Source organism: Leuresthes tenuis, unplaced genomic scaffold (genome assembly GCF_036924035.1).
Source record: "Leuresthes tenuis unplaced genomic scaffold, fLeuTen1.0.hap1 SCAF_5, whole genome shotgun sequence".
NCBI classification, from domain to species: Eukaryota; Metazoa; Chordata; class Actinopteri; order Atheriniformes; family Atherinopsidae; genus Leuresthes; species Leuresthes tenuis.
In genome coordinates, this window is record NW_027325359.1 from 14,116,271 (window position 1) to 14,140,518 (window position 24,248).

Here is a 24,248-nt window from a genome sequence, read left to right on the forward strand (position 1 = left end):
CAAGCTAATCTTATGTGTCAAGTTCTGTCTACTCACCAGTAATATTAGAGAGAGCAAGTGACTCCATGGAGTCATGGACACTCTGATCTGTCTTCTTGAACTCATCAGTGATGCACTCTAAAGAGTCGGTATACCACCGTGGCTCCTCTCCATGGAAACCTCCAGACCCGTGATCCAGCTCCAGCTCCTGGATTTTTCTGCTGCTTGCTGGTCCTGGATGGCTACCATAAGCAGAGTCCCCTAGTCCATCCTGTGACTGCGCCCAGTACTTGTCAGCCTGGTACTTCTTACTGACCAATCCACCCCTCCCTCCTTGTCCACCGCTGCCAGTTTTCGGGGACTCATGCTTTGATTTGACATCCTTTTCAGCGATCCAGAAATCTGTGGGTCTAGAGTCATTGGCTTGCTGAAAGACCCCATGTTCACCAAACTTTAACAGCAGCTGAGTCATGTAGTCTTCATGCTCAGCCCACTCCTCGTCCTGGTCTTCAAGTGCCTCAGTCTCCTCATCCCGTCCCCTCCATAAATGCTCATCTGATAAGGTCGTGTGAGCAAGCTTGTTGGTCAGGGTGTCATCAGCGTTTCCACTTAAGCCAGGGAACTTATAGTTGACAGATGGTGAAAAGAGGAGCGACTGTCTGCATTGGTCGGCCGAGCGACTGCTCTTGCCCAAACGGACGCTGCAGCGGGATTCACGTGAGCGTGCAGATTGGAAGGCCGAATCAGAAGAGTCAGAGGCGTGCACATCTTCCCCAAGAGTGCAGGCCTTGGAGCAGTAAATATGACCATGGTGCGGAAGGAAGGGGCAACCAAGTAAAGAGCTCTTACATTGGGCACAGCTGAAACAAGACTCAGTGGCATGCCAGTGGAGCCCATCGTAGGTCATCTGAGCATGATCGACACCTAGAAAAGAGGAAATGTTGAGGTTGTCAAAAAAGTATACATTTTGCCATTTGAAAGAAAATGGAAACTCTAGAAAAGCTTCTCATCTTACCGATGTGTTCCCCGCAGGCCTCACAGTATTCTGCATAGAGAGACTCGAAGCAGCCACAACAGTATGGCCTGCCGTCCTTCATGATATACCGCTGCCCACCCAGAATGGTCTCACATTCGAAACAGGAGAAGTGCTTCATGTGCCAGTGGCGACCCTCTGCCTCTGTGCACTCATCAGCAAAGATTATCTGTGGAAAAAGACATATATAATAGATGAGTTGGTTGGTTTTTCCCCATGAACACAGTGAAGACAAATGTCATCGCAATTCAAGAGGAATTCTTCAAGATCATAAACTTCAGATCATTTTCCTTCTCCGCACTGTATTTCACGCTTGTGGTTTTACCTCGTCACAGGCTGAACAGCGTGGTTTGAGTAGCTCAGCATGGTGCCTTCCACAGTGGATCTTTCCGTCATGGTAAAAGTAGATCAAATCCACCAGCAGTTCGCTGCATGTGGAGCAGGCAAAGCATGCTGGGTGCCAGCACAGCACGGGACTCGCCCTTGAAGCAAACACCGCCATTTCCCCACCGTTGACGCTTTCACCACACTGCGATCAACAGACGGGATTAGTCGATTATAGCATATCCTATGACATTAAACAAATTATGCACAGGCACAGATTTGGCTTTAAGCCCTAGTTGCCCACATGCCTTCCAAGTTCATTTGCTCTGTTGATGAAGGGGTAAACATGTTTTATGTGTATCAAAACTATTACGGAAGTGAAGTATTTCTCTTCCTCATAAATACATCCTATGAGGACGTGCTTTTTCAAATGAACTTAGATTTGGATAGACCAGGTTGTCAGAACGGAGAAAACACTCTTTGAGAATTGTGGGTGTGTCGTCAAAAGCTACATCATTGGAACTCTGTTTTAATATCGGTTTATGGGCACCATATAACTGCGAAAAGGTCATTGAAAATACTAAGTGAAACAGTAAGCAAATTGATTCCACTACGGTGCTTGTATACTGGGACGAGGACAGTTGTCCAATTAAATGGCCCAGTTGAGCTATAACTTAACTGTTGATTTAAAGGTACCGACCGTGCTGAGCTAATGCAGGCCACTGAGCAAGCTTAGATGTTTTAGTGTGCATGGCTGCAATTTGTGAACTTCTTTTGATTGATCTGTTAAACAGCATGACGCTGACGCTGCCCCTTTTTTTTTCCAGCTTTCCCTTTGGGTTTAAGTTAAAAGTGGTTCCAGATTAGCCAAATACCACTGATGGACATGCACAGACGAAAGACTTAAGTAAATTCCCCCTTTTGGTACAACAGCTAAAGCAGGGTTTTGTGTTTTAAAAGAATATGGACAAAGTCCTTGATTCCAAAGCAGCTTCTTACCACTATCGCGTATTGTAAAGGAAGCATACGACTTACATGCTCACAAACGCTGCTCAGAAGATTGCGGGGCAGCAGCTTCACTGTGCCCCTCCCCAGTGCTTCCTTCTTCCTCTGGACACTGAACATATGTAGCTCCTTCTTCTCTTCCTCACTGAGTGACTGGCAATAACGAATCTGGGAAAGGAGATGAAAAGTTATTGATAAAACTTCTCTTAAGCTCTCATTCTGGAAAAAAAAAAAGCCAGATGGGATATAAATTGATGTGGTCTTTCCATATAATGCCCATTGAAAGCTCCTGTTGCAGGAATGTTGGTAACTGATGTTCTAAACTTCTGTAAGTATGAAGGAGTGCCGTGTGCATACCAGAGCATGCTGAATAAAAGCAACTTTTGACCCCAGCTTGCCCTTCTTACAGCCCAGCAGATCTTCACCCACAGTCTGTGACTGAGAGGCTTATTTTTACAACAGAGACGTTTTGATGTTTCCAAAGTCTTAACAAGAGGGAAAGCAGCCGTTTACACAAACAAGGCCTGTGTTTAGAGTGAAATCAAGAGGATGGGCAACAAAGGAAGAGAAAACAGCCAAAGGCGAACAGTGGTGCCACTGTGGTGGTGGCATCACATAAAGTCTCTTTCAACCAGCATCCCTCTCTCCTGCTGAGCAGTCCTCGTAAAAACCACTGCTATGACAGGAATCCTGCTGGTGGGGGCTCCCAGCAAACATCATAAACTCATCAAGTCAAAAGTCGCATTGTGCCCACACTACATGTCGACAAGATTGCGGAACAAAAAAATCCCCCGGTGAGATGTCGACGTGAATGCCAAGGGCTCACATTGAGATGGCATGGAGAGAAGCTTCAAGCCCTGATTGTAGGCAGCAAGAGATGCAGCTGCACAAACAAAATGTACAGTGGATCATTTCCTGCAGCTCTAATGTAACTGACAGGACCCGCTGGGACGAGATGTATTGTACTTGCACACATGCATGTGAAATATTCTCACCTCGTTATCATGTGGTGGCAGCTGGTAGAGGAGCTGCTTGATCCTGAACTTCTCTCCTGGACTGCTGACATAGGGGATCTTATCCTCGGGCAGGCAGGAGAAATACAACTGGACCTGGACAAATCATAGCTTACATGTGACAGCTGAAATCCGTCCACAGTATACAATTTCACTAATTTGTTCTTTCATTCTGAGCGTATATTAGGGCCTGTCTTTCTTTTTTTTCCTGAGCGGATGAATTTTTACCCAAGAAATTCACAAAGTCCACAAATAACTTTTATGAAACTGTAAATGCATACATCTTCAGCTTTTAAATAATTCAACACTGGGATTTCTTGTGATATTTTCAGAGTTTGAAATTATGCTAAATTGGATATTTTAATTCTGCAGATATTTTTTAGGCCAATTTCTGTCAGATTGAACCACTTATAGTTTTGCAGCTTTTACCAGGTACCTATTTGACCACAATAGCAAAAAGATAGGTATACATTATTTCTAATGAGCAAATGAAACCCCTAAACCTGCTCAATATTATAAGTGGAAAGTGTAAATTTGACACACTACTGTATATCTGGCTTTATTTGGATAGTTACCCTATGACTTTATAATATTTAGGATTTCTTGGTCACATAGTTTCATCTTTAAGTGGGAATAAATGCAAGAAATTATGCTATTGTTTAAGGTGGGGAAGTTGTGACATATAAACCCAAAGTTTCCTCACTGGAAAAGCAGCAATATACCTAACTCTGACATCCTGCACACAATGCTCCAACATTTACAAGCAGAATATCTTTTTTCCCCCGGAACCAGAGAGCCAACTCGTTCAACTGTGGTAAGACCTATTCTGGGACAGCACTGTGTAAAAATGTATGGAAGACTGACTTTGAGGAGTCAAGAGTTTGCTGGACATTTTTGTGAGAATTTCAAAAGAACAGCTCATAGCGCTCATCGGTGCCTTAGGAATAATACTTTTCCTCATGAATCTGTACGAAACTAGCCAAAACAGGTCAATGGGTGAGATCAGTTTAAAAGTTGTTGGGGTTTTTTAAGTCACATGATCGCTAGGACCATGAAAAGCAGCCCTGTCATGGTGGCACCATGACCCTTGGTGATTGGCCACTGAAATCTAAACTTTATTAGGGGAGGTGCTATTACATTTAGCCAGATAAAGAGGTGGGATGTTCCTGTCTTGTGTGCTGTGGGACTTCCTGCAGCTTTGGGCGTCTGGAGGGGGGAGCAATTTACCCTGACAATCATTCCAACACCCCCATCATCGCCACCATAAATTATGCACATCTTCGTGCTGGTATTACCCCTCATCCAGCTCCCTAAGGGCTGGGGAACAGTCAGCTATCACCCGGGACGTATGTGTTTCTACACTGAAATGATGACCCCTAATGCACAGACCATTTAGGGAATTGGCTGCAGTAAAGGCATTACAGTTGACCTTTGTGTTTCCAAAAACAAAAGGCCATGCATGTTTTGGCTTTTGGGCTCTCTGTGACTGCATTCTCATCTCTTGCCCATCACCCACTCATTACTTCCATGTGTGTTGTTTAACAAGCAAAAAAGGAAGCGGGAGAGAAACCCAGCAAGAGAAAGAGAAGAGGAAAAATGCGGCAGATTTGGGAAAAGTGCCACATCACACTGGCTGCCCCGTGGGCACATCTAACAGCCCTTGTTAAAAGACAGACCCTTGATTCCTGATGCTGCCAGCGGCAGCAGGCTCAACCCACCCAGTTTTCCTCAACCTTGATAATCACAAGCAGACTTGGCCATACCACAATTTGTGAATAAAAGTACATACATCCTGGCTGTAAGTGGCTGCCTGGTAGAGCCTGACAAGTTTGCCTTAAACAATAACACCAAGCAGGTCTTATGAAATATGTTGTCTGTCCCATAGGTGCCATTTTCTAGAGACTCAGAGGTTCTATTCTGTCGTGTTCTGAATACCATTTATCTGGGCCAGGCAAATGGGCTATAAGGGTGTATGAATCAGGTCAGGACTGTTTTTATTCTGTGTCAAGGGGATACACCATTATTCACTGTGGTGATTTGGGGAAGAAATGATTTGTGAAGTGATGAAATGGATACCGCGGTTAAAGAGGATGGTGTCATGTCTTCATTGTAGTAGGTGAGGGCCAAACCAAGCAGGCTGTTGTGAGTGCAGCTCAAGGAGGCAAAATTTAAAACATCAGTCCTTTGTAGGCAATCATCTGCTTACCTGTTCAGGTCGAAGGCCAGGTGGTACCCAGGCGTATTCCTCCAGTGCACAGCCCGAGTCATCATCAGACGTGGAGCTGCGCTGGAAGCCAGACGTTAGCTTCCCAACTTTCTGCTCCATCATAAAGTCTCGCTGCCGTGCTCCACCCTGGAAGCTGGCCGCTGGCCTTGCTGCACTCACCAGGCTCATCGGACTCTCTTTACTATTCAAAGAAAAGAGAAGGAAAGAGAGGGGAAAAGGGGAGAGGATGAGATGGGGGTTGACAGATAAGAAAAATCTAATGTTTATTAAGCTATTACGTCATCTGTAGAATGCTATCCTCACTCCATTTAATCCCTTTCTCTCATGTCAGTGCTATTCCACCCAAAGTTAACCACTCGCTGAATCACACCACCACCGCCTCTTTCGTGAGGCTCACAGCCCCCCCTCAAAAGCCCAATATGGTATCTGAGCAAGCTTTTCTTGGTTCACTTCTGGTGATGAGTCTCACTGCATAAAAACACCCTTTCACTGCTATTGTGGTGGCAGTTTAACATCCTCCCTTCGCATGTGGCTTTTGTGGATGTAGAAACCATTAGGAAATTCCCAAAGCCTTGTGAGGTCACGTCCAATTTAATTTTAGTGAGAATAACAAGCAATAAGCTATTCATAAATACACACATTAAACTTGAAACACGCTCATGCTTACGCCCTCTTGCTGTCTCATTATTCAGTTTGCCATCAACACAAAAGTAGGAACAACTTACGACACTGGCTCTTAAATCTTTACGTTTCACGTCATTTGTGTAATTTAGGTCTGAGTCATCGTTTTTCTCTGCTGAGAAGCTACATCATCCTGTGTCTCACAAGGGGCCACCACATGGGATCTGATGCCGGCTTGATCAGTTGAGCCTGTGGTCTGTGTAAACACAGGACTGGCCAGAAGACAGGGCCACCATATGGGGAATACCCACAAGCTTGCTCTCTCCCTTCATCTCCCCTTTTTCTTTGACCTGTTTGTTTTCCAACCTGCTGCAGTGAGTCTGTGATCAGGCTTTTATCTTTGAGATGAACAAAGCTATGCCAGACAGGTGAAGTAGTTGGAAAGGGAGGGTTGGGGTTGACCGACAATGCACCAGCAGGCAGAAAATAGAACGGGAGGGGGGGGAGTTGTGTTTTTTTACTAGACACGAATCAAAAGAAACAAAACCGCTGGAGGAATGGAATCTTTGTTTGCCAACGGTAACTTTAAAGTGACCATCATGGGCGATGTGGAAATGTTGGCCGCGCTGTGGTCACAACTTGTAGTCGTGAAACGATGGGGAAGTAAAAAAAAACAACTAAATAGCTGCTGAAGAACAGGATTAAACGTCCAATAATTTATTACAATGAGCAAGCGTTCATTTGAACAGAAATTGTTTTTAAAAAAAAAGAAAAGTGATGAGTCAACTTTCTTGTCTGTGTCATAAAAGGAAATGGACCTAAATGTGCTTAAGTTTGTGAAGCTAATCAGTGCAGAAACTCCACAACCTGAGTAACTGTTAGTCAAGCTTTTTAGTACAAAGTAAACACATAGATGATGAATGTGTGTCCAGTTGTGCTCACTTCTCAGAGGCCAAAGGCTCTAGCTGAGATCAAATGGGAGCCCTGCCAGCATCCAGCAGCCCTGGTCCTTATGCCACCTCCCTCCCCCCGAATCCTCCACCCCCCATGGTTGGAAAGGGCACAGAGGGCCGTAGAGACAGCTGAGAAAACCAGACACACTCGTGTGCAGCCTTTGAACACAGTAAAAGGGCCTGAAAATGTGCACGCTCTCTCCCAGAATGATATATGTGTGGATGGCTGCATGAAGAGGGAATGCACACATGGAAACAGGCTGCTTAAAGCTAACAGTCTTGACTGAGCCTTGATGGTCCAGGCGGCTATTAACTGTTCAGATCAACCCATCTTCATCAAGGATAAGTCGGCCACTGGGCTTCGCCACTATGAATGTCCATTCTGGCTTCCCCAGTCAGCTCTAAGTGTGATGGATAGAGGTGGTTGTGGATTAATTTGTGTCAGGTCAGGCGGAGTGGCTTATGACACGTCCCATTAAAATGCCTGTGATGTTCTCAACAATGGCACCTTTGTGAGAGAATCCACATGAAGCTTGTTCAATCGAGAGTCTGTGTAGCTGTCTTTATGTCTTTTTTTTGTCCTAATAATGCGATGCGTTATCTCCAAGTGACAGTTAAAGCACTCAAACCAAGATAACCTGTCTTCAGATGAGAGCGGAGGGTGAGGAATGAGATGCGCTCTTGTTCTAGTTGCATCTATTGACTTGCAAATGAGACCAAAATAACCAGCAAAAATGTGGCCTTGTTTGAGAGCAGCTTGGGTTTCATGTGGGAGATGGCTAACTATAGGCAGGTTCAGTCAGGAGCCAAGAGAATCCACAGCTTCACATCTTATCAGCCACTGAATCAGTCATACGCTCCATTTTTTGTTCAGAAAGATGTTTGCTTTCACATGTTGGCCAAGTATCAGCAAGGATGTCTCACACAGCCGAACCTGACTCCCAGGAATGTCAGGCTTGAACTTTAGCCAGGCCTTCAAACATAATACAGGATGTACACGGCTCAGTGTTAGGCCCCTCTCTCATATGACCACATCTGCTTGCATGCTAATTTTTCCTTTAGATGTCCTGCAGCTCATTTCCTATGACTTTGCCCAGAACGCTTCCTTTACACCTCAAATGACAGAAGCACTGAGCCAGCTAACTTAACCAAGCTTACACAGACTCATCACTTGTGCTGACTTTTAGAGTTTTGCTCCTAACAAGGGCTCTATGGTGAGTGAAATTACTTTTCAAATTCCTCCTTTTCACCCCCATCTCCCCCTTCTCTGCTCTCCTCCCACACTTGCCAGACCCCTGCAGTCCTGAATGTTTAACAGCCCCTTGCTCTTTTGTAAAGGTGCTTGTTAACATGGCTTTGGGAGCTGCAGGCCTGCATATCTGACTGATCTGCCCACAGTGGGTCAGAGGGCGGTGGGGGTGCAATCAGATTGAGGCTAAAATGGGCTGACTAACATGTATGAAAATGTTAATGTCCTGTTCCACAAAAGAAGAGGAAGCTGAAGTGAGGCCAGGTGAAAGAAGTCTGCTTTCAATGGTTTCAGCCAACAACAGATCTGAAAGCATCCCACAAATTATTTGAAATTCTTTTGAAGGCTGGTGTTCTACTAAAAAATGGCACAATGAGGCTTATATTCCTACAAGCTCTGCATATCACTGCCCCAGTGAATGAGTGGGTGAAAACGTGTTTAATCTGTGATCAAAACAGCCACTTATTTGTATTCACCCATTAGAGTGAGCTGTCTGGCTGTGCTGTCTGATTCGACAGCATGTGTTCACTGCAGCACGCATGTTATTTATCACTTAGTGCAATACAAACTCTCATAGGACCTCATATTGCATCTGACTAATAAATACAACCTTGACATTTCTAAATAGCATTAAACAACACTTAAACAAGAGTCCCCAAAATCCAGACACTGGAGCCTTGGATTAACAACCTTTGAGAGAGTGCACAGGAAAAATAAGCAGCTTCTGGTCTGAATTACTGTCTATATTCCTCTAGGAAGTGGATGATGGACATGCACACAGGACAACACAGTGCTCTCTGTCAGTTTGGACTGGCCCACCATGTTTAACTTGGCTTCTGCCAGCTCTGCGATGCAGCACAGACTCTAATGGGAGAGAAAAACAAGAATTTCGGTTGTATGTCCCTGCTTACTTCAGCTTGAACTCAGATAAATGAGTTGATTATTTTGTGTCAGACGAGATTTGATTGCATTATTACTCTCATGTTCCAGCACACAAATATCTTCAAAGGAGAGTCTGTCAAATTTTAGCACCTAATTTGTTGTATGTTGTAAAAGAGCTAACATGGTCAAACTGCAGCTCAGAGCAGGTTTGTCAGACTATTACATCCTTGTGTGAACCAGAGGTCCTCTCATATGTACTTAAGCAAATCCTTGATACATGTTAAACTTGTAACTGAATGATCTTTATACCCTGAACATGAGTAAGCCAACTGAGCCTCATAAAACCAAGAACAGAAAACGAACTGTTAAGCATTCCAATTGCTTGAAAATCCAAAAATGGAAATGCTGCGAAAAAAATTAAGAAAGAGGAACTCAATATATGCGGCATGGAGGTGCTGCAGAGCGAGAATTTGGCCTCCTTTCGTGGCGAGAGGAGCGTTTTGTCAAGACCAAATGGATGGGAATAACGTCCCCAGAAAGATTAATTATACACTACTGAGACAACCTGCATGTGCTGACCAGTCTCAACGCATGTTCTTCCATCACAGAGCATCAAACACAGTTACAAATATTAAGTTGGCGGGAGACCTAAAATAAGTGTCCAACAATGACACTTCTCAAAGCAAACTCAGAGCTTCATCCGTGCATGTGATTTGAATCATAGAAATCACAGACTCACAGTTAATCTGTCCTCCCGTTAAGTTTAAAAGAAATAGATGAAACTGATCTAATCACCAAAAGACACTCGTGTATGAATTATGATGCAATGCTTTCAAGATCCCCACCTCTTCAAGCAGTTCTGATTCCTCTTGGAATCATCTATATCTTTAGTCCGTTCCCTGCTGTTTCTTACCTCCGTCTCGGCCAACTCTCCTGAGGTGAGCAGGAAAAGGATCTTATCAACGCGATATCCAGCCCTAGATTCTTTTCCAGCCTCTTGGGTCCATATCTGTGCAGGATCCTGAAAGCTCTAAATCCAGGACAGAGCTGTCAGCACAGGAACAGCCCATATCAAAGCTAAGACTGTAAAAAGTCAGGGAGATGTCTAAGTACATGGGAGAGAGTGTTTGAGAGAGGTAAGTGCTCGTGCGTGTGTGTGCATGAAGAAGCCAACCAGATGGTCATCCCATCCTTGTCTCTCTCAGCCACCACACCTCCTCTTCCCAACCCTCTCAACCTCAGCCCGGCCCCTTAACCTTAGAGCAGCCAGTCACGGCAGCGTACGCCAGAGCAAGGCTTCTCTCCGTCAGCGACCCTCCCCTCATACTTCAAACACATGCCTGCAAATGAGAACCACCGGCAGAGCTCACGGGAAATGTGCTTTAAAGTAGCACATCAGTGATGGCAGAGCTCGTCTTACCACACTAACCGGCCCGTATCCACAACAGCTTTCACATGACATTCTTCCCTCTCCCTCCATATCAACAGCAAATGTTGGAGTTAGGTTGGTTTATCTGGTGGTTTGTCCTGCTTTTCTTTAGTGCTAAAATCTGAGTTACAGAGGCTAAAACATTTCCGAATGCCTGTCATTCATTGAAAATACAGAAAAAGGTTTTGTTTTTCCTGCAAGAAAAACAGCTTCCTTCTACTCGCCATATTCCAGTTCAACCTCATAAGTGACTTTCCCACTTGCTGAACATGCTATCAACAGGCAACCTCCACAAGCCCACCACACATTATTACATTACTGATAAATGTGTGCCACTAAAATCCTTTTCTGTTTGTCCGAATTATAGAGATTTTCCATAAAATGTATGCATCCGCCCGTCCAGTAAAACTCCCCGGGAGGGATGCAGTTGACCTCGACCTCTCCTTCACCTCCGCAGGAGTGTCAGAACGTGAGTCTCTTCCATTTGCCTACAACAACAAAAGTGAGCAGTTCGGGTCAAATTCTGCTTTTAACGGTTGTTTGGTTGCAGTGTCAAAGAGCCATTTTCGCCCCATGAGGAACATGTTGACAGCGGACATAACTGTGTCCCAGAAAAGTTGAGGCTCTTTGTTTTCAGCCAGCTTTTGCTGCAGAGTGCTAGCATACTTTAATACTGTAAAACAAAGCAGGAGAACATTTTCATTAGGAAGCAAGGAAAACAGCCAGAATTGCTTTCTTTATAAACATTTTCGCAGCTGTCTCATTTTGTGGATGTGACGTCAGGCACTGAGTCAGTGAACTGGCTTTTTTAAGTGGGGGCTGACGTAACTTCGACCTCCATGTGCAGTTCTGTCAGGCCTTTTGAAGTTGGGAAACATCAACTAATGATTCCAAGCAAACTCCACATTCTCCTTTAATCAGGTTAGTTGATTGGTTGAATTGAACACAGCTGAACACTGCTGGAGTATCAGCAAGAGAGAAGGCCAAACACTCATATTTAGGGCATGAGTGACAGCTTCTGGCTGAGAAGCACCTTTTCCATCCACCGCACGCCCCAATACTGTAGACTCACACCAGAAAGTGTTGAAATATCACGGCGTGGGTGCTGATTGTTATTTCATTTTTCTACAAACTGCAGCTCAGACTTGCAGATATTCCCTTTAAAGGTGAACTTTTATTTAAATTAAAGGAATTCGATGGAGCAAACTGGTGTCAAGTGTGTATTGACTGTGTGCTGCAGAGGTGTGTGGACGAGGCCATTGTTGCAGCCAAGGCCAGGGAGGAGTGGCACCCTTTCACTGCAAACTTGAGGCCATTGTGCTTATCCAAAAGACTCAGCACCCTGCTCCATTAGCAAGTCTTTGAGAGAAGGACCAACACAATACAACCCATCCCACCAAACAGTCTCGAAATGCAAAGCTGAGGTGACCAGTTGATCAGGACAAAAGTTGCAGAGCAACAACAACGGCAGCATGAAGGCAGAATTGTTTTCTTATTTCCTCATCATGCAGATTCACATCACTTGTGTATTTCAAGCAAAACTTTTGACACAATTAAAATGTCAAGCAAGAGAAACTTTGCCCATATATGCATTTTCTACTGACTTCAAAACTGCAGATTGTGAGCAAAGTAAAATGTTTCAAACAGCCTACCACAAATTCAGATGTAAATATTCAGACTTTGACAGTCAACCAAGGAGTGGACATCTTATTTTTAGACGTCTGTATCAGAATAACAACACCATGAATATCCCTCAGCAGTCATACCGCTCTAAAGTTAGAGCTAGCTGGCCGTACAGTTCAAGGTTCGCTTCAGATAGTTGAATAAAATAAAGTCGGAGAAGTCATGCATCCCTGACCTTTGACCTCAGAGAGCACCAGATGACCCGTAAATCTGTGGCCTCTGGGCTTTATGGCCCATTCCCCTGTCATAGCTACAACGACCTGAACTGCATCTCACACCTGGTCTGCACCTTCTCACCGCTGTAAAAGAGGAAGAAGAAGAAGAAGAAAAAAAAATGCCCTCTGCTCACGGCGAGGAGTTCCGTGACCAGCATGCCCTGACAATGACAGGACAAGGATGATCATCATCAAAACCAACACCCAGCGGTGAAGCTGCATTCTTCTCTGGTCCAAACATGTTCGTAAAGATGGCAACCCATAAAACCAAGCATCCCGTCAAAGCTGAATGCTTCATGTCACAGTCAGCATTTATTAAAGTGTGAGAGTGACACGAGCAGAAGGAAAAACCCTACAATGTCAGTTTCATTTCATGAAGTTTTGCTTTTAAGACTTGTCATAAAATGGGTAACTAAAGGGGGCAAAGGGAAGGTCAGTCTCTAACTTACAGTCATTGATGATCATTGTTTAGAGCAGTTCTCACTGGTGTGTGAGCTACCTTATAAAAAGTAGGCATTCTCAAGGTTTAAATGACTTGCCAACGGGTATTAGCTGGACACAGGCCTAACAAAAGCTTAAGTTATAAAGGCCAATAAAAGCCTATCACCCTACTGTAACAACAATCCCTTTTTACGCCTTGAAAGAGAGAGGAAAAGGTCAACTGGTGGAGCAGTCAGCGCATTGATATTGACTTAGCAAGATTGGCGCTGACACACTCAGGTCAGACTGTGGGCTTGTTAGCCCTATAACCTTCACATAACCCCTTTTTACTGTTCCACTCTGACACACTGGCAGCAGCTGAGGGAAAACCTCAGATCTAAGTTGAGTTTCTGACATGAGACGTTTGCAAAAATAACAGAGAAATAAAATACTCACTGGACAACTGATCAGAAAGATAATGTGTTTCTCAATGGCGCTGAATAGTAAGAATCAAAATATAAAATATCTGATTTATTGAAAGTGATTTATTGGAATAAAAAACAAAAAAAAAAAGATGTAGTTACAACTTCTCCACTTAGAGTAAAAATCTGATTTATTAGCTAATTGAATAGACACAGAGAAGGTCACAATGTTTATAATGTGACTAACTAAACCTGTTTTGGTTTAATTACAAGAATACAGAACAGTATGTGATGCTATTGAATAAATAACCCTCATTCTTCTAAGTACATTATGAAGGATTTAATTTGAATGGTTTTACGGAAATATTAAACATACCACTTCGCTGCTCGTTTGTTTCTATTTCATTTAGTTAGCTGAAACCCTGCTGTATCATGTATGAAAGTTCAGTTTTCATAGCGTAACAACCACTAAATAACAGGCTAGATCACCCAACAAAGCCCAATGTCAAGAGTCTGGTTCTTTCTTCGCTTCATCATACGTACTAAACTGTATAACTGCTTTGCCAAACACTGCAGAGATGGATGATGGGGATGGGTCATATTTCATCATCGATTTGACACCCTCTCACCTAGTTGTAAAAGCCGGACCTCATTGGGAACAATGGGAAGCGGAGCGACAGAGCTCCTGGGGCTGTTAAAGGGAGGAAGCCCCTTTATTTGAGGATGCTATAACTCAACAAAAGCCTGTGGCTGTCTGCTCACAAAGCAGGCAGAGGATGAATGGGCTGCTCTTACACTACACACTTGTGCTAACAAAGGCACTGGATCAGCAAAGGGCAAAGTTTGTCATGTGTGGTCTCCATGGGCAAACTGGGACGTATATAGACGTAAAAGTGCAATACAGGCCCATTAACACCTCAAACCAATGTTTTTTAACCACCTCACTTATTTTCCATGCTTGTATTTCCATACCATGTGATCACTTCTTTTTAAAACAGCACAATGTCAATGTTCAGGTTCGACTTTTAGTTACTAAATATTTAGCTTATGACCTCATACTTTCAGAGATTTTAGCTCACACACCACTTAAACCTTGCACCTCAGACCCCTGGGCTTTTTTGCTACAGCTTTCCTTGAAGTCCAACCTTCAAATCCTTCAACAAAACTACTTCCTGTCTGTTTCCAGCCCCGGGCTCAAATGGGCAATGTGGATGAGGCTGCCCATAACAAAACAGGCGATACTTGGGTGTGAGTGCAGTACCGGTGAGTCGTTTGTAGAAGGAGATGATGGGGGAAAAAAAAAAAAAACGCAGAAGAAGAAAAAAGTTGACAATTCCCACATGTGGAAGCATTTTCCTGAGCCGCATGGCTTCAAAAGGCAAACCATGGAATTCAACAATACTCTGAAACAGTTAAGAGCTGCTCAGTCAGGATCCCACTAATGATTAACATTCCTCAAGAAACGCTCTGTTACAGTCTTTTTAGAGCATTCTAATTAAACACATGCTCCAGTGCCACAGCACAGAGGGAACTCTGACAACTGGGAGCGGGGATGCTTCTTTCCAGCTCTGCTTAATTGGATACAATTTAAGTCATTAAGGAGGTAGTAAAACAGCAGAAAGAGCAGAGAAGAGGCCCAATGATCTCCCCTGTAAAGCTCCCCATTGCTCTGATGTTGTTGACCCTTTCACCTCCTCGTGTGACTTACATTAAAACATTCAGAAAACAAAACAATCAAACTAGATTTTCAAACCAGTCTAAAGACAGCTATTTTTGTGTTTGTTTGATATGTAGATATCAGCCATGTTTGGAGTGTTCTTTGTAGCTTTGGTGTAGCTGCTGATACTTTAACTTTCAACATAGTCTCCATGAAGGAATTTCCAACATGATCTTTGCGCTCCAGAACGCATTTGTGCATTTGTGCATCAAACACAATGTTAAAAAAAGTTAAGACACTAAGTGTCCTGTGATGACAGCTTTGGGTGATACATTTACGGGCTGGTTCTGTTTGATTCTGCTTAGCTCTTATAACTGGTTAACGTTCGCTTGTGACTTTGACAGAGAGATGCTTCATCCAATCACCCGTTAAGTTTTCTTTTTTTCAAGTGCCTGTTCGCTTCCACACTGTTTGAACAAAGGACTTCACTAATGGTTCCCTGAAACAAACCATCTGGCTCATCAGGTTGGCCCTAAGGACACTGATCATGAAATCCCAATGTATCGGCAACCTCTGTTTAATGTCACTCCCTGTGCTGCTTGTCTCATTACTCATTTCCACCTTTCTGTACTCCACTGACCGACTTGCGAATTTGTCTCGAGGTGAGAGTGATTGCTACTCTCTCCGTCAGTGCGCAGCAGGGCACCCAAGCTGCGGCATCAACAGCTGTCCTTTATGATAAACTACACAGGGGGAAAACAAAATAAATCTGCTTCAAAATAATTTTCAGTCCTGACACATTGAGTCTATCAGCTCATGCTGATATTATGTGGCCCCATGTGGGCACAGATAACTTTGGTGTTGAAAACTTGAATTGATTTTCTGCCATGACTAAATGAGTGTAAACCTCAGAGCATACATATTGCTGCAGTATGTGCATGTTTAACTGCATACTGTATATAGTGAGGTGCGGTCTAAGGCCCCCAGGAGGTCTCTTGTCACTTTATCTGATATAAAAACCAGACATTGGTGCCTGGGATCCCTCTGTGAGTGCGTATGCATGTGTGTAATGGCACCATGTATGTGTGGTATGGAACAAAGGTACACAACTGGCTGCCTTATCACCCTCCAAATAGTGGATAGCAGTCTCCCAGAGCAGAGGTTATTCTTAGAAGCCATGCATGTAATATGTCTGTTTCTGTCAGCATCGGTGTGTTATTTTTGGAGCTGCTAATACTGAGGTAACTAATGACACCGAACCGTTTTCAGCCACAGAACATGTGACAAGATGGTGATACATTCTGTTTGGTTCGAAAAGGAACGATCGGTTTCCATGAAATCTGAGCTAACTTTTTCATTTCTGTCTCTTTTCTGAGACAAAACAGCTGTCCAACAAGCATGAGCAATTGTCAAAAGAGTGTCTGCCGGCGGACAGGACACACGCACAGATGCACACATCTGCTGAGCCGCTGCTCTTGTTTTCTTTGGGCGCCCAGCCCCTAACAGGAAGACGGTGCGAGCACAGCAAACAAAAAGCCTTGGTCTTTGAACGGGCCTCTCACCAGGAGATGCCGTCAGATTGTTGAGACCAAACGAACTGTCTCTATGTCAGCTCAGCGAGCCCGCTGTGAGCCTCAGTCTGCAGCTCTGCAAGACGCGTCCTCAGTTGGCCTTCGTCAATATAAGCCCATCTGTATGCTATCCAGCAACAGCTCCCCTCATTGTGATGTATGACTGTTTGCAACTCATAATAATACATTTCCTCTGCATAAACAGAAACCAGGAGATTACAAAGTAAACACCAAACATAATTCACAGTAAAACTGGGAGGTAGGAATGAAATGCAGGTCTGCCGCAGAAAGGTTTCACCCTCAGTTCATTTTAAAAAACAAAACAACATTACTCAGTTTCACAATCTGGAATGTGTTTCTGTACTTTCTCCAATTAAATACAGAGCTTTGATTTTCAGTTCTTTGCATTACTAATCTTTTGTGTAATTCCACCAAAGAAGATCTGTTTATTTGTCATCTCAACTCTGGTCCAGTGATCTTGACACCAGCATTCTATCAGCCAATCAGAGCTTGTACCTGTTCTTTTAATCCATTACCGTCTCCAGCATTTTGCCCTAACGCCACCTCAGTGTTCTTGTCTGGTCCTGTCCATTTAGGGATGACATTCATCCAGTTCATCCAGTAAATGTATAAAAAGGCAGGACAAACAGGCGCTCCTCTTTCCACAGCATGGCTACTTTAAACCTAACCTTTCTAGTGTGTCCAAACGTTTCTTCTGAGAAGTCTTTGGTTAAAATGGTTTGAATTACACTTACACATAAAAACAAAAGGAAGAGGAAAGGAGACCCAGGAGGGGATAATATATTGGTTTAATATTTTTGTCTCCCTGAAACAAACCACATATTTTGGGAAATGCTTTTTTTTTTTATGATGAAATTCATCAGTTTGCTTCGGGAGTGAGCAAAAATCTGTGTCTGCGTCCGTTTTCAAGCCTAACTGATGACATAAAAACGACGTGAGCTTTAACGTGTAAACATTCTGTGAGGACTATACTGGCAGACATCCAGCCACTGTCCCCACAGTCTGTTACTGTAACCTTTCTCTAAAGTCTTAGGAAATACCTTTGTTGTCGGTCCAAAACTACCCTGCCCCGCATGGTCCATTTTTAAACCCTGCTGACCTTTTCCATATCATCCACGCTCGCTGACTCCACCCGTGTGATAATGCAAACAGGAGGAACAAGAGCCACAGGAAGGGGAGCGGAGGGTGGGGGTGGTTCGCATGTTTCCTGCCAAAGTTCCGGAAAGCTTTCACTGAATCCCCTGTCGTGTGCTGGGGAAATAAGCTGGGCCTTTTTAATTACTTTATCAGTTTAATATATTTTCTTTTTGCTTTCAGCTCTGTGGTGTGATGCTGCCGCTGCTTGGATGGATCCCTGCAGGAATGGAGGACAAAGGGAAAACATGCCCCGTTCCCAGCATGCCAGTCTGGGTCGGGCTGGGTCAGATGAACTTTCCAAAAGCTCCATCACTAAAGCTGCTGACATATCTTTATGTCTGTTATTCCCCCTTATCAAAGACAAGCATGTTGATAATAAGCAGCTGTGTGGCACTGCTGCATGGTTATTATACAGTATACATCCAGAGCTGAGCATCATGCCTATACATGGTGGTGATAATGAAACTTGTGTGACAAGCATTACTTTCATCATCGCGGTGGTCTGATGGTTGGTCCCGCAATTATGCTGTGCGGTTACCAAAGATATGCCGGGGCAGTAAAACCGAGTGTGTGAGCCAAACCTGTTTTCCTCTAACATCATCCTGCAGCTCCTAATAAACCGAGTTGTGCCTGCAAGCGCTAAATCACTAACTACCTTTAATCATTTTAGAGTAATGCTTAGCATATGGATCTAATGTGTGCCTGCGCTTCAGGCGGATCCCGCTGACTCTCATACATGATGCTGTTTGAAAGTTACAGAGAGGGAACTTTACCACAGCAAGCACAAAGTCAGAATCTGTCCAACAGGCAGCGACATCCACAATGGTTATTTCCCTCTATACAACTGTACTGTAACAGTGCCCTGAATTTGACCATCTTAGCCACCGACCATTCCGTCAGGCACAGGGACTACACATTCAGGGACCACCGGTGTTTAAACAAGATATATTTCATCCGTTCTTCTGCCAACCTACCACAAACAGTTTACAGTCAATGGACTCTGCTCTCTGGGGTTTGTCTGTGGCAACTCGACTCCACGCCACATCTCCCTGTCCAGAACCATGAAAGACTGGCCTCCTGTGACAGCTCCTCACAACACTCAGCCCTGTCCTGCGCCGCTTTTAGCCCTGCTGTGGTGAGCTGGACCACGTCTGTGGATAAAAGGCTGCCAGAGTGTTTGGCTTGCAGGCGATTTACACGGACGCGAGGTGATTCATTCTGGCTTTGCACAAACAGGCCTCTGTGTACATTTCATTGGTTCTGGGCTTTTAAATCAACAGTGGGGAAACATATACGCACTGGCACTGGGAATTACATACTGCCCTTTCACTCTCAGTTGGTTGGCTGAGACAAGCACATACACTCTGACACACCTACACACACACAGGCGAGCCCTTTGTCACTGTCCACATCAAGACAAAAACACACACCAAGACATGCCTCACTGTTTATGTCTGAAACTGTTTTCATTAATGTGATTTGTTTCCAAGTCTGTTGATGTTACGGAGCTAGCTTCTCGAATTATGAAGTGCTCATACATAATACAGACATATCTGTTACTGCTGTCAACTTCTAAAAGCTCTATGCTCTAACAGCACACTTTGGAGTTGAAATAAACCATCAATGTAATCCACATCTATTAGGCAAGCATTGGAAAACATTACGCTGGCTGAGAAGGATCAGAAGTATGACAGTGATAAGTCTAGCTATTTTAAGTCTTTGTATTCTTTTAACAGTAACTTTTTTCTTCAACTCAAGCCTTTGACAATGAGACGTGAACAAGCACTCACGTGGAGTTGTTCCAAAAACACCACTCTTCAGTCTATTTATAACGTAACGGTCTGAGCGAATTCTCACCTGCAGCAGATTAATGAAAGCCTTAGCTCAGCTCACATCTCCCCCAGCACATGCTTTTTCTGGTAGATCATCTCCACATTAATGCCTGCTGCTGAGAAGTATGACACCCAGGCCGCAGTGGCTACACAACACATTGGATATATGTTAATCATTTATTTGCAACTTGCATTAGATGCAAGACATTTTGCGATTGTACGACTACATGTCATTGTTAAATTGGTTGCAATGATATGTCATGATTCAGCTAAATTTGTTGCAAGTGAACCTCATGTAAAACCTTGCGCTTTCTTCTCACTTTAATGACTCTTGTGATTCAAGGGCAGCAGCAGTCAACCTTTTATCTGGCCACTAGGTGACACTACCACCTTGGTCCTGGGCTGTGTCTCTCCTCTATCTGTGCCAGCTGCACTCACATTTACTGGTGACCGTTCGGACAAAAAAAAAACAACGGAGAGAAAATTCTCTAAAGTGATATAGTCATGGATGGCAGCAGGGATTCTTTTAAAAGTAGCTCTTGGCACAGTTATAGCAAGACTGACTTGTGGAGTTATACCTTTGAAGTGGCAGTGACACTGTCCAGAGTCTGCTGTTGGATGTCCTCCTTTGTACTGTCAGTCCACCAAGGTATAAAAAGTATTTAAGTATGTTAACACAACCTATCTTATGTGTCCAGCTGACAAGCGGGCCATTGCCTGTGTTTGTCCTCTCACCTGAGTGAACTGTTCTGAGATCAGCTGTTATCGTAGTTGGTCTGTCAGTCTGTGAGAGCCCAAGAAGGCATGCAGGATTTAATGGCTTATGATCATATTTGCCGTGCTCCAATGAGAACAAAATATTATTTTAGACAGCCTTGGTTATATATAACAGTAAGTACTCTCCTGTGTCTGGTAGGTTTAGCACTTTCTATCACAGCTGAGGATGTAAATGTCTGAAACTTGAAGGTGTGTCACAGTTCTCAAAAGGAAACACTTTATGGCACATTTAGCTCTGTGAGAGGTCCACAAGGGGTGATGAATACACTCAAGTAGCTTGCAGGGAAACAAAAACTGTTCTGAAAATGTAGAAATTCAGTTCAGACTCAGTTTTAAAGCCAGTTAATGGATTTCAGAGCAGCTCTCTCCATGAAGGGAGTAAAAATGACTTATGATATAAGTTATATTCAGATGTACTCGCTAACTTTAATAAAAACTACAGACTAAGACAGACTAAATCAAACAAAATCACGGTTAACTAAATCTTAGCTTAAATGTCTGTTTATGGATGTAAGGATGTCTGTTTTTATGCATTTTGTCCATTTTGTGAAGTCCTTCTCACTCTATCCATCATGGTCAGAACTGGAGAGAGAACTTCTAAAATCGTAAGTGTGTGCGGGTGTGTGTGACCACATCCACTCTCACTCAACAGCCCTCTTGACAGCTACGAAGCCTGCAGCGTTTGACAGGCAGCGATCATTGAGCGCAGACCAGTTGTCACCAAAGTGACAGGCGACAGCTGAGTCCATACATCTGGAGGCCCCAGGGATCCCACACTTCTGCAAGCCCGACGTGTCCGACCGAGTTTTTCAGCGTCACAGATATGAAGTTACTTCGACTACACGCGCACAGAAAGTGAGACGTGTCTCTTTGGAGACGTGCTGCGTAAAAGCGCAAATTAGAAGGTTAAGAAGCCCGTATGCTTGTTTTTGGCCTGCAACAAGCAGCAAATTACCTGTACAGGGTTGACTGTGGGGGTGTAAACTACATACCGAAAGTGGCGTTTGTTTGTCAAGCTAAAATCACCACACTGAGGTCAAACTTTACGCATTTCCAACCGTAGAATATAAAAATGGAATGACCACAGACATTCCATAAAAAGATATATAATATATATATATATATACTTTTAAAATATAAATATATATATATATATATGAACAACTGCAAAAGCGCTGAAGTTTATTCACTCACCTCGAAAAGTTCAGTCGCAGCAAACTGACAATCCAGAACCAATATTCCTGATGTGAGAAAGGCGAGTCACACTTCGTCTCATCGGAATTTAGATGCAAAGTCCAAGGAGGGCGCGCAACAGTGCTGCAAAGCTGCGCCAAAAACTGTGCGAAGCAATAAGCTTAAAGCCCAGATCCTGGATGCATTGGAGTGGAGCGCAGACAGAGCTTGGTCTGACTTTTACGCGCTGTCACCACACCAGAGTCATTTCAACGAAGCACGGTGCGCTGTGGTGCTCCTCAGCGGTCACACTGAAATGACATTAGCGCTGCTTCCTGCCTATTGGCTTAAACAAGAAGCCCCCCCACCAATCCCGAAGAGACTGACTGGTCTCTCCAACACTGTGGACAAACGCTCCAGAGAGTTTAACTCCTAATGCTGCTGCAAATGAGAGTCAATGTGGAGCTGGTAAGCGGCTGAAAACTACTGAGTCACTGTTGCTGGCTGTCCAAACAGGATGCGTTTACCTACAATATTACCCTCTACCTTAATACAGCCTATATATCTAGCAATGAGAAAAAAACAATGTGACTCACACATTTCATATGGCTCTGTGAAACCACTTCACGAACTGCATCAATTCAACATCTAACAAAGACTTTAAGTGCACACACACCCTTTTATGACCACGTTCAATTTTCACCAGGTGTAGAAATATGACCTATTTTTTGAAAAAAAAAAAGAAGAGAAAACCTATTTGTCCCTCTTCCCACTGTTGCAAAAATTTTCACAATGTGCTTTATGTTCTCCCACACCAACCTGTAACACTACTCCTTCAGGTGGAACATGAAAGGTAAATCTATATGCACACAACTGAAAAGAAGCCTTTACGAAGCAGTCCACTGAGTCCAACAAAATGCTTTTGGATGATCAAAGATTGGAGGAGAGCAGCCACCACCCATAAATCAGTGCATGACCACAATGCAGCTGATAACGCCTCGGGCTTAGAGTCTGCTCAAAGTCTTGTAAAAATGGAGTATTCTGCATTGAGTGAGCTTCCACAGCATTGCCAATATATTTGTTTAATTGCATGGCATCATGTGCACATTCGTGTGGGAGCAATCTTTAATAGCTTGCGGACATGTGTTTTTTTTTTCTACCGGCAAACCTTAAAAGTGTGTGTTCTGACCTACTGTGACCCAGATAAGGCCTCTCTGTGACAATCAGAGTGACACTGCACCCCCAAACAGTTCAACCAAAATCTAGATGTTTTGTCTTATACGGAATCAAGAAACGCTCTTGAATTTCTGCCCTCTTTCTGCCTTCAAACATCTGAGAGATGTAACATGAATCTGACCAAATGTATCAGTTTAATTACATGCTCTTTAACCCTTGTGGCTCTGCGACATCTTTGCTGACCTGGGCTGCAACCCAGTCACCATCACATCGATCTGAATGCATGTTAAGTGAGAACAGGTTTAGTGAGCTCAGAGGGGTCAGTTGTTCCCTAAACAGCCTTTTGCATCAAGAGGTGAAACAGCTCTGTGCCAAACTTTATAAAGACCAGATGGATGAAAGCTCTTACTTACTGCCAATTGGTATCTTTTTTTTCTTTATCAGACCTGCAGACATGAAGATAAATCAATAAAATTCAAACTAATCTAAATATGTAATAGCATTATCGATTCCTAATTGAATGCATCCTCTCAAATATCCCAGGAACACATGAAACAAAACTCAAAATATATTTTTCTTTCTTGTCTTTACATATGAGATGACTCATTTAGTGTCACAACTCATTTTAAGAGTCCAAGATGTATTTAACGATATTTGACATGGCAAACAAAAGGCAAAACAACACAGATAACTATCTACTTTGTTTTAGTCCACTGATTATTTTGAGCCTTGTTGTCCTAGACCAGATGGACCACTTAGACCTGAATACAGCTTTCTGATAATTTATCTTGTATGTCCAACTTATCTAATGAGACATTTATGGTGGTGCTGTAAAAAGGAGACACTTGCATTAAGATAATCTGCACACTTTCCTGATCACTTTCCGAAGTCCAATTCGGTATTTATAAAGTGACGCTGGAAAGTTTAACATTTAGAATAAAGTAAATAGATAGAAAGTATTAGATGTGGACATTTATTTATTCAGTGAAATTATTCAGTATTACATATCTGATGGGCAAACGTATGGTAACGTCTTAGATTAGTCATTTATTTAAAGGTGTAATCAGGGCCAAATGTTTTCTAACAGTGTGTACAGTATTTGCCACTTACATAGTGGTAAATATGTATAACATCTAGACTGCCTGAAATTAAAGTATTCATGTATCAGACAGACAGAAGCCTCTATTTAAATACCCCAAACAGCAGTCATCGTAACCCTGGTTGCCGGGCTGGATCAGTCTATTTGCTGTAGTCTTAATTAAGTGGCTTGTTCTGCTTTTGTTTGCTTTACTTTTTATGTGTGGCTGCATGTTTGCTTGGGCTCAGGCTGAGCGAACATTAGGCTGCAATGCTTGTGTAAACTAATTGAGCTGTGTTTGTTTATTTGTTGTTGTTTTATTTTTTTTTGACTGCGCAATATCCAACTTCCCATAACCTATGGGGATATGC

The 24,248-nt window shown here is 43.3% G+C and overlaps 1 protein-coding gene across 2 annotated transcripts in view; it reads right to left on the reverse strand.

Moving 5' to 3' along the window:
* prickle1a (prickle homolog 1a) overlaps positions 1–21,974 on the reverse strand; it is a 23,116-nt gene extending 1,142 nt beyond the window's left edge. Inside the window, exons 1-7 of one of the 2 annotated variants that reach the window (XM_072386210.1) lie at positions 21,645–21,974; positions 5,561–5,762; positions 3,337–3,450; positions 2,372–2,509; positions 1,338–1,541; positions 995–1,181; positions 37–903 (exon numbers count right to left, since the gene is read on the reverse strand). In XM_072386210.1, the coding sequence (XP_072242311.1) occupies positions 37–903; positions 995–1,181; positions 1,338–1,541; positions 2,372–2,509; positions 3,337–3,450; positions 5,561–5,749 (1,699 nt within the window). In that variant the 5' untranslated portion in view covers positions 5,750–5,762; positions 21,645–21,974. Of the gene's footprint in view, positions 1–36; positions 904–994; positions 1,182–1,337; positions 1,542–2,371; positions 2,510–3,336; positions 3,451–5,560; positions 5,763–10,199; positions 10,819–21,644 lie in introns of those variants that run through there. The other variant, XM_072386211.1, reaches the window with a different exon arrangement.
* Between the last annotated feature and the right edge of the window lie 2,274 nt (positions 21,975–24,248).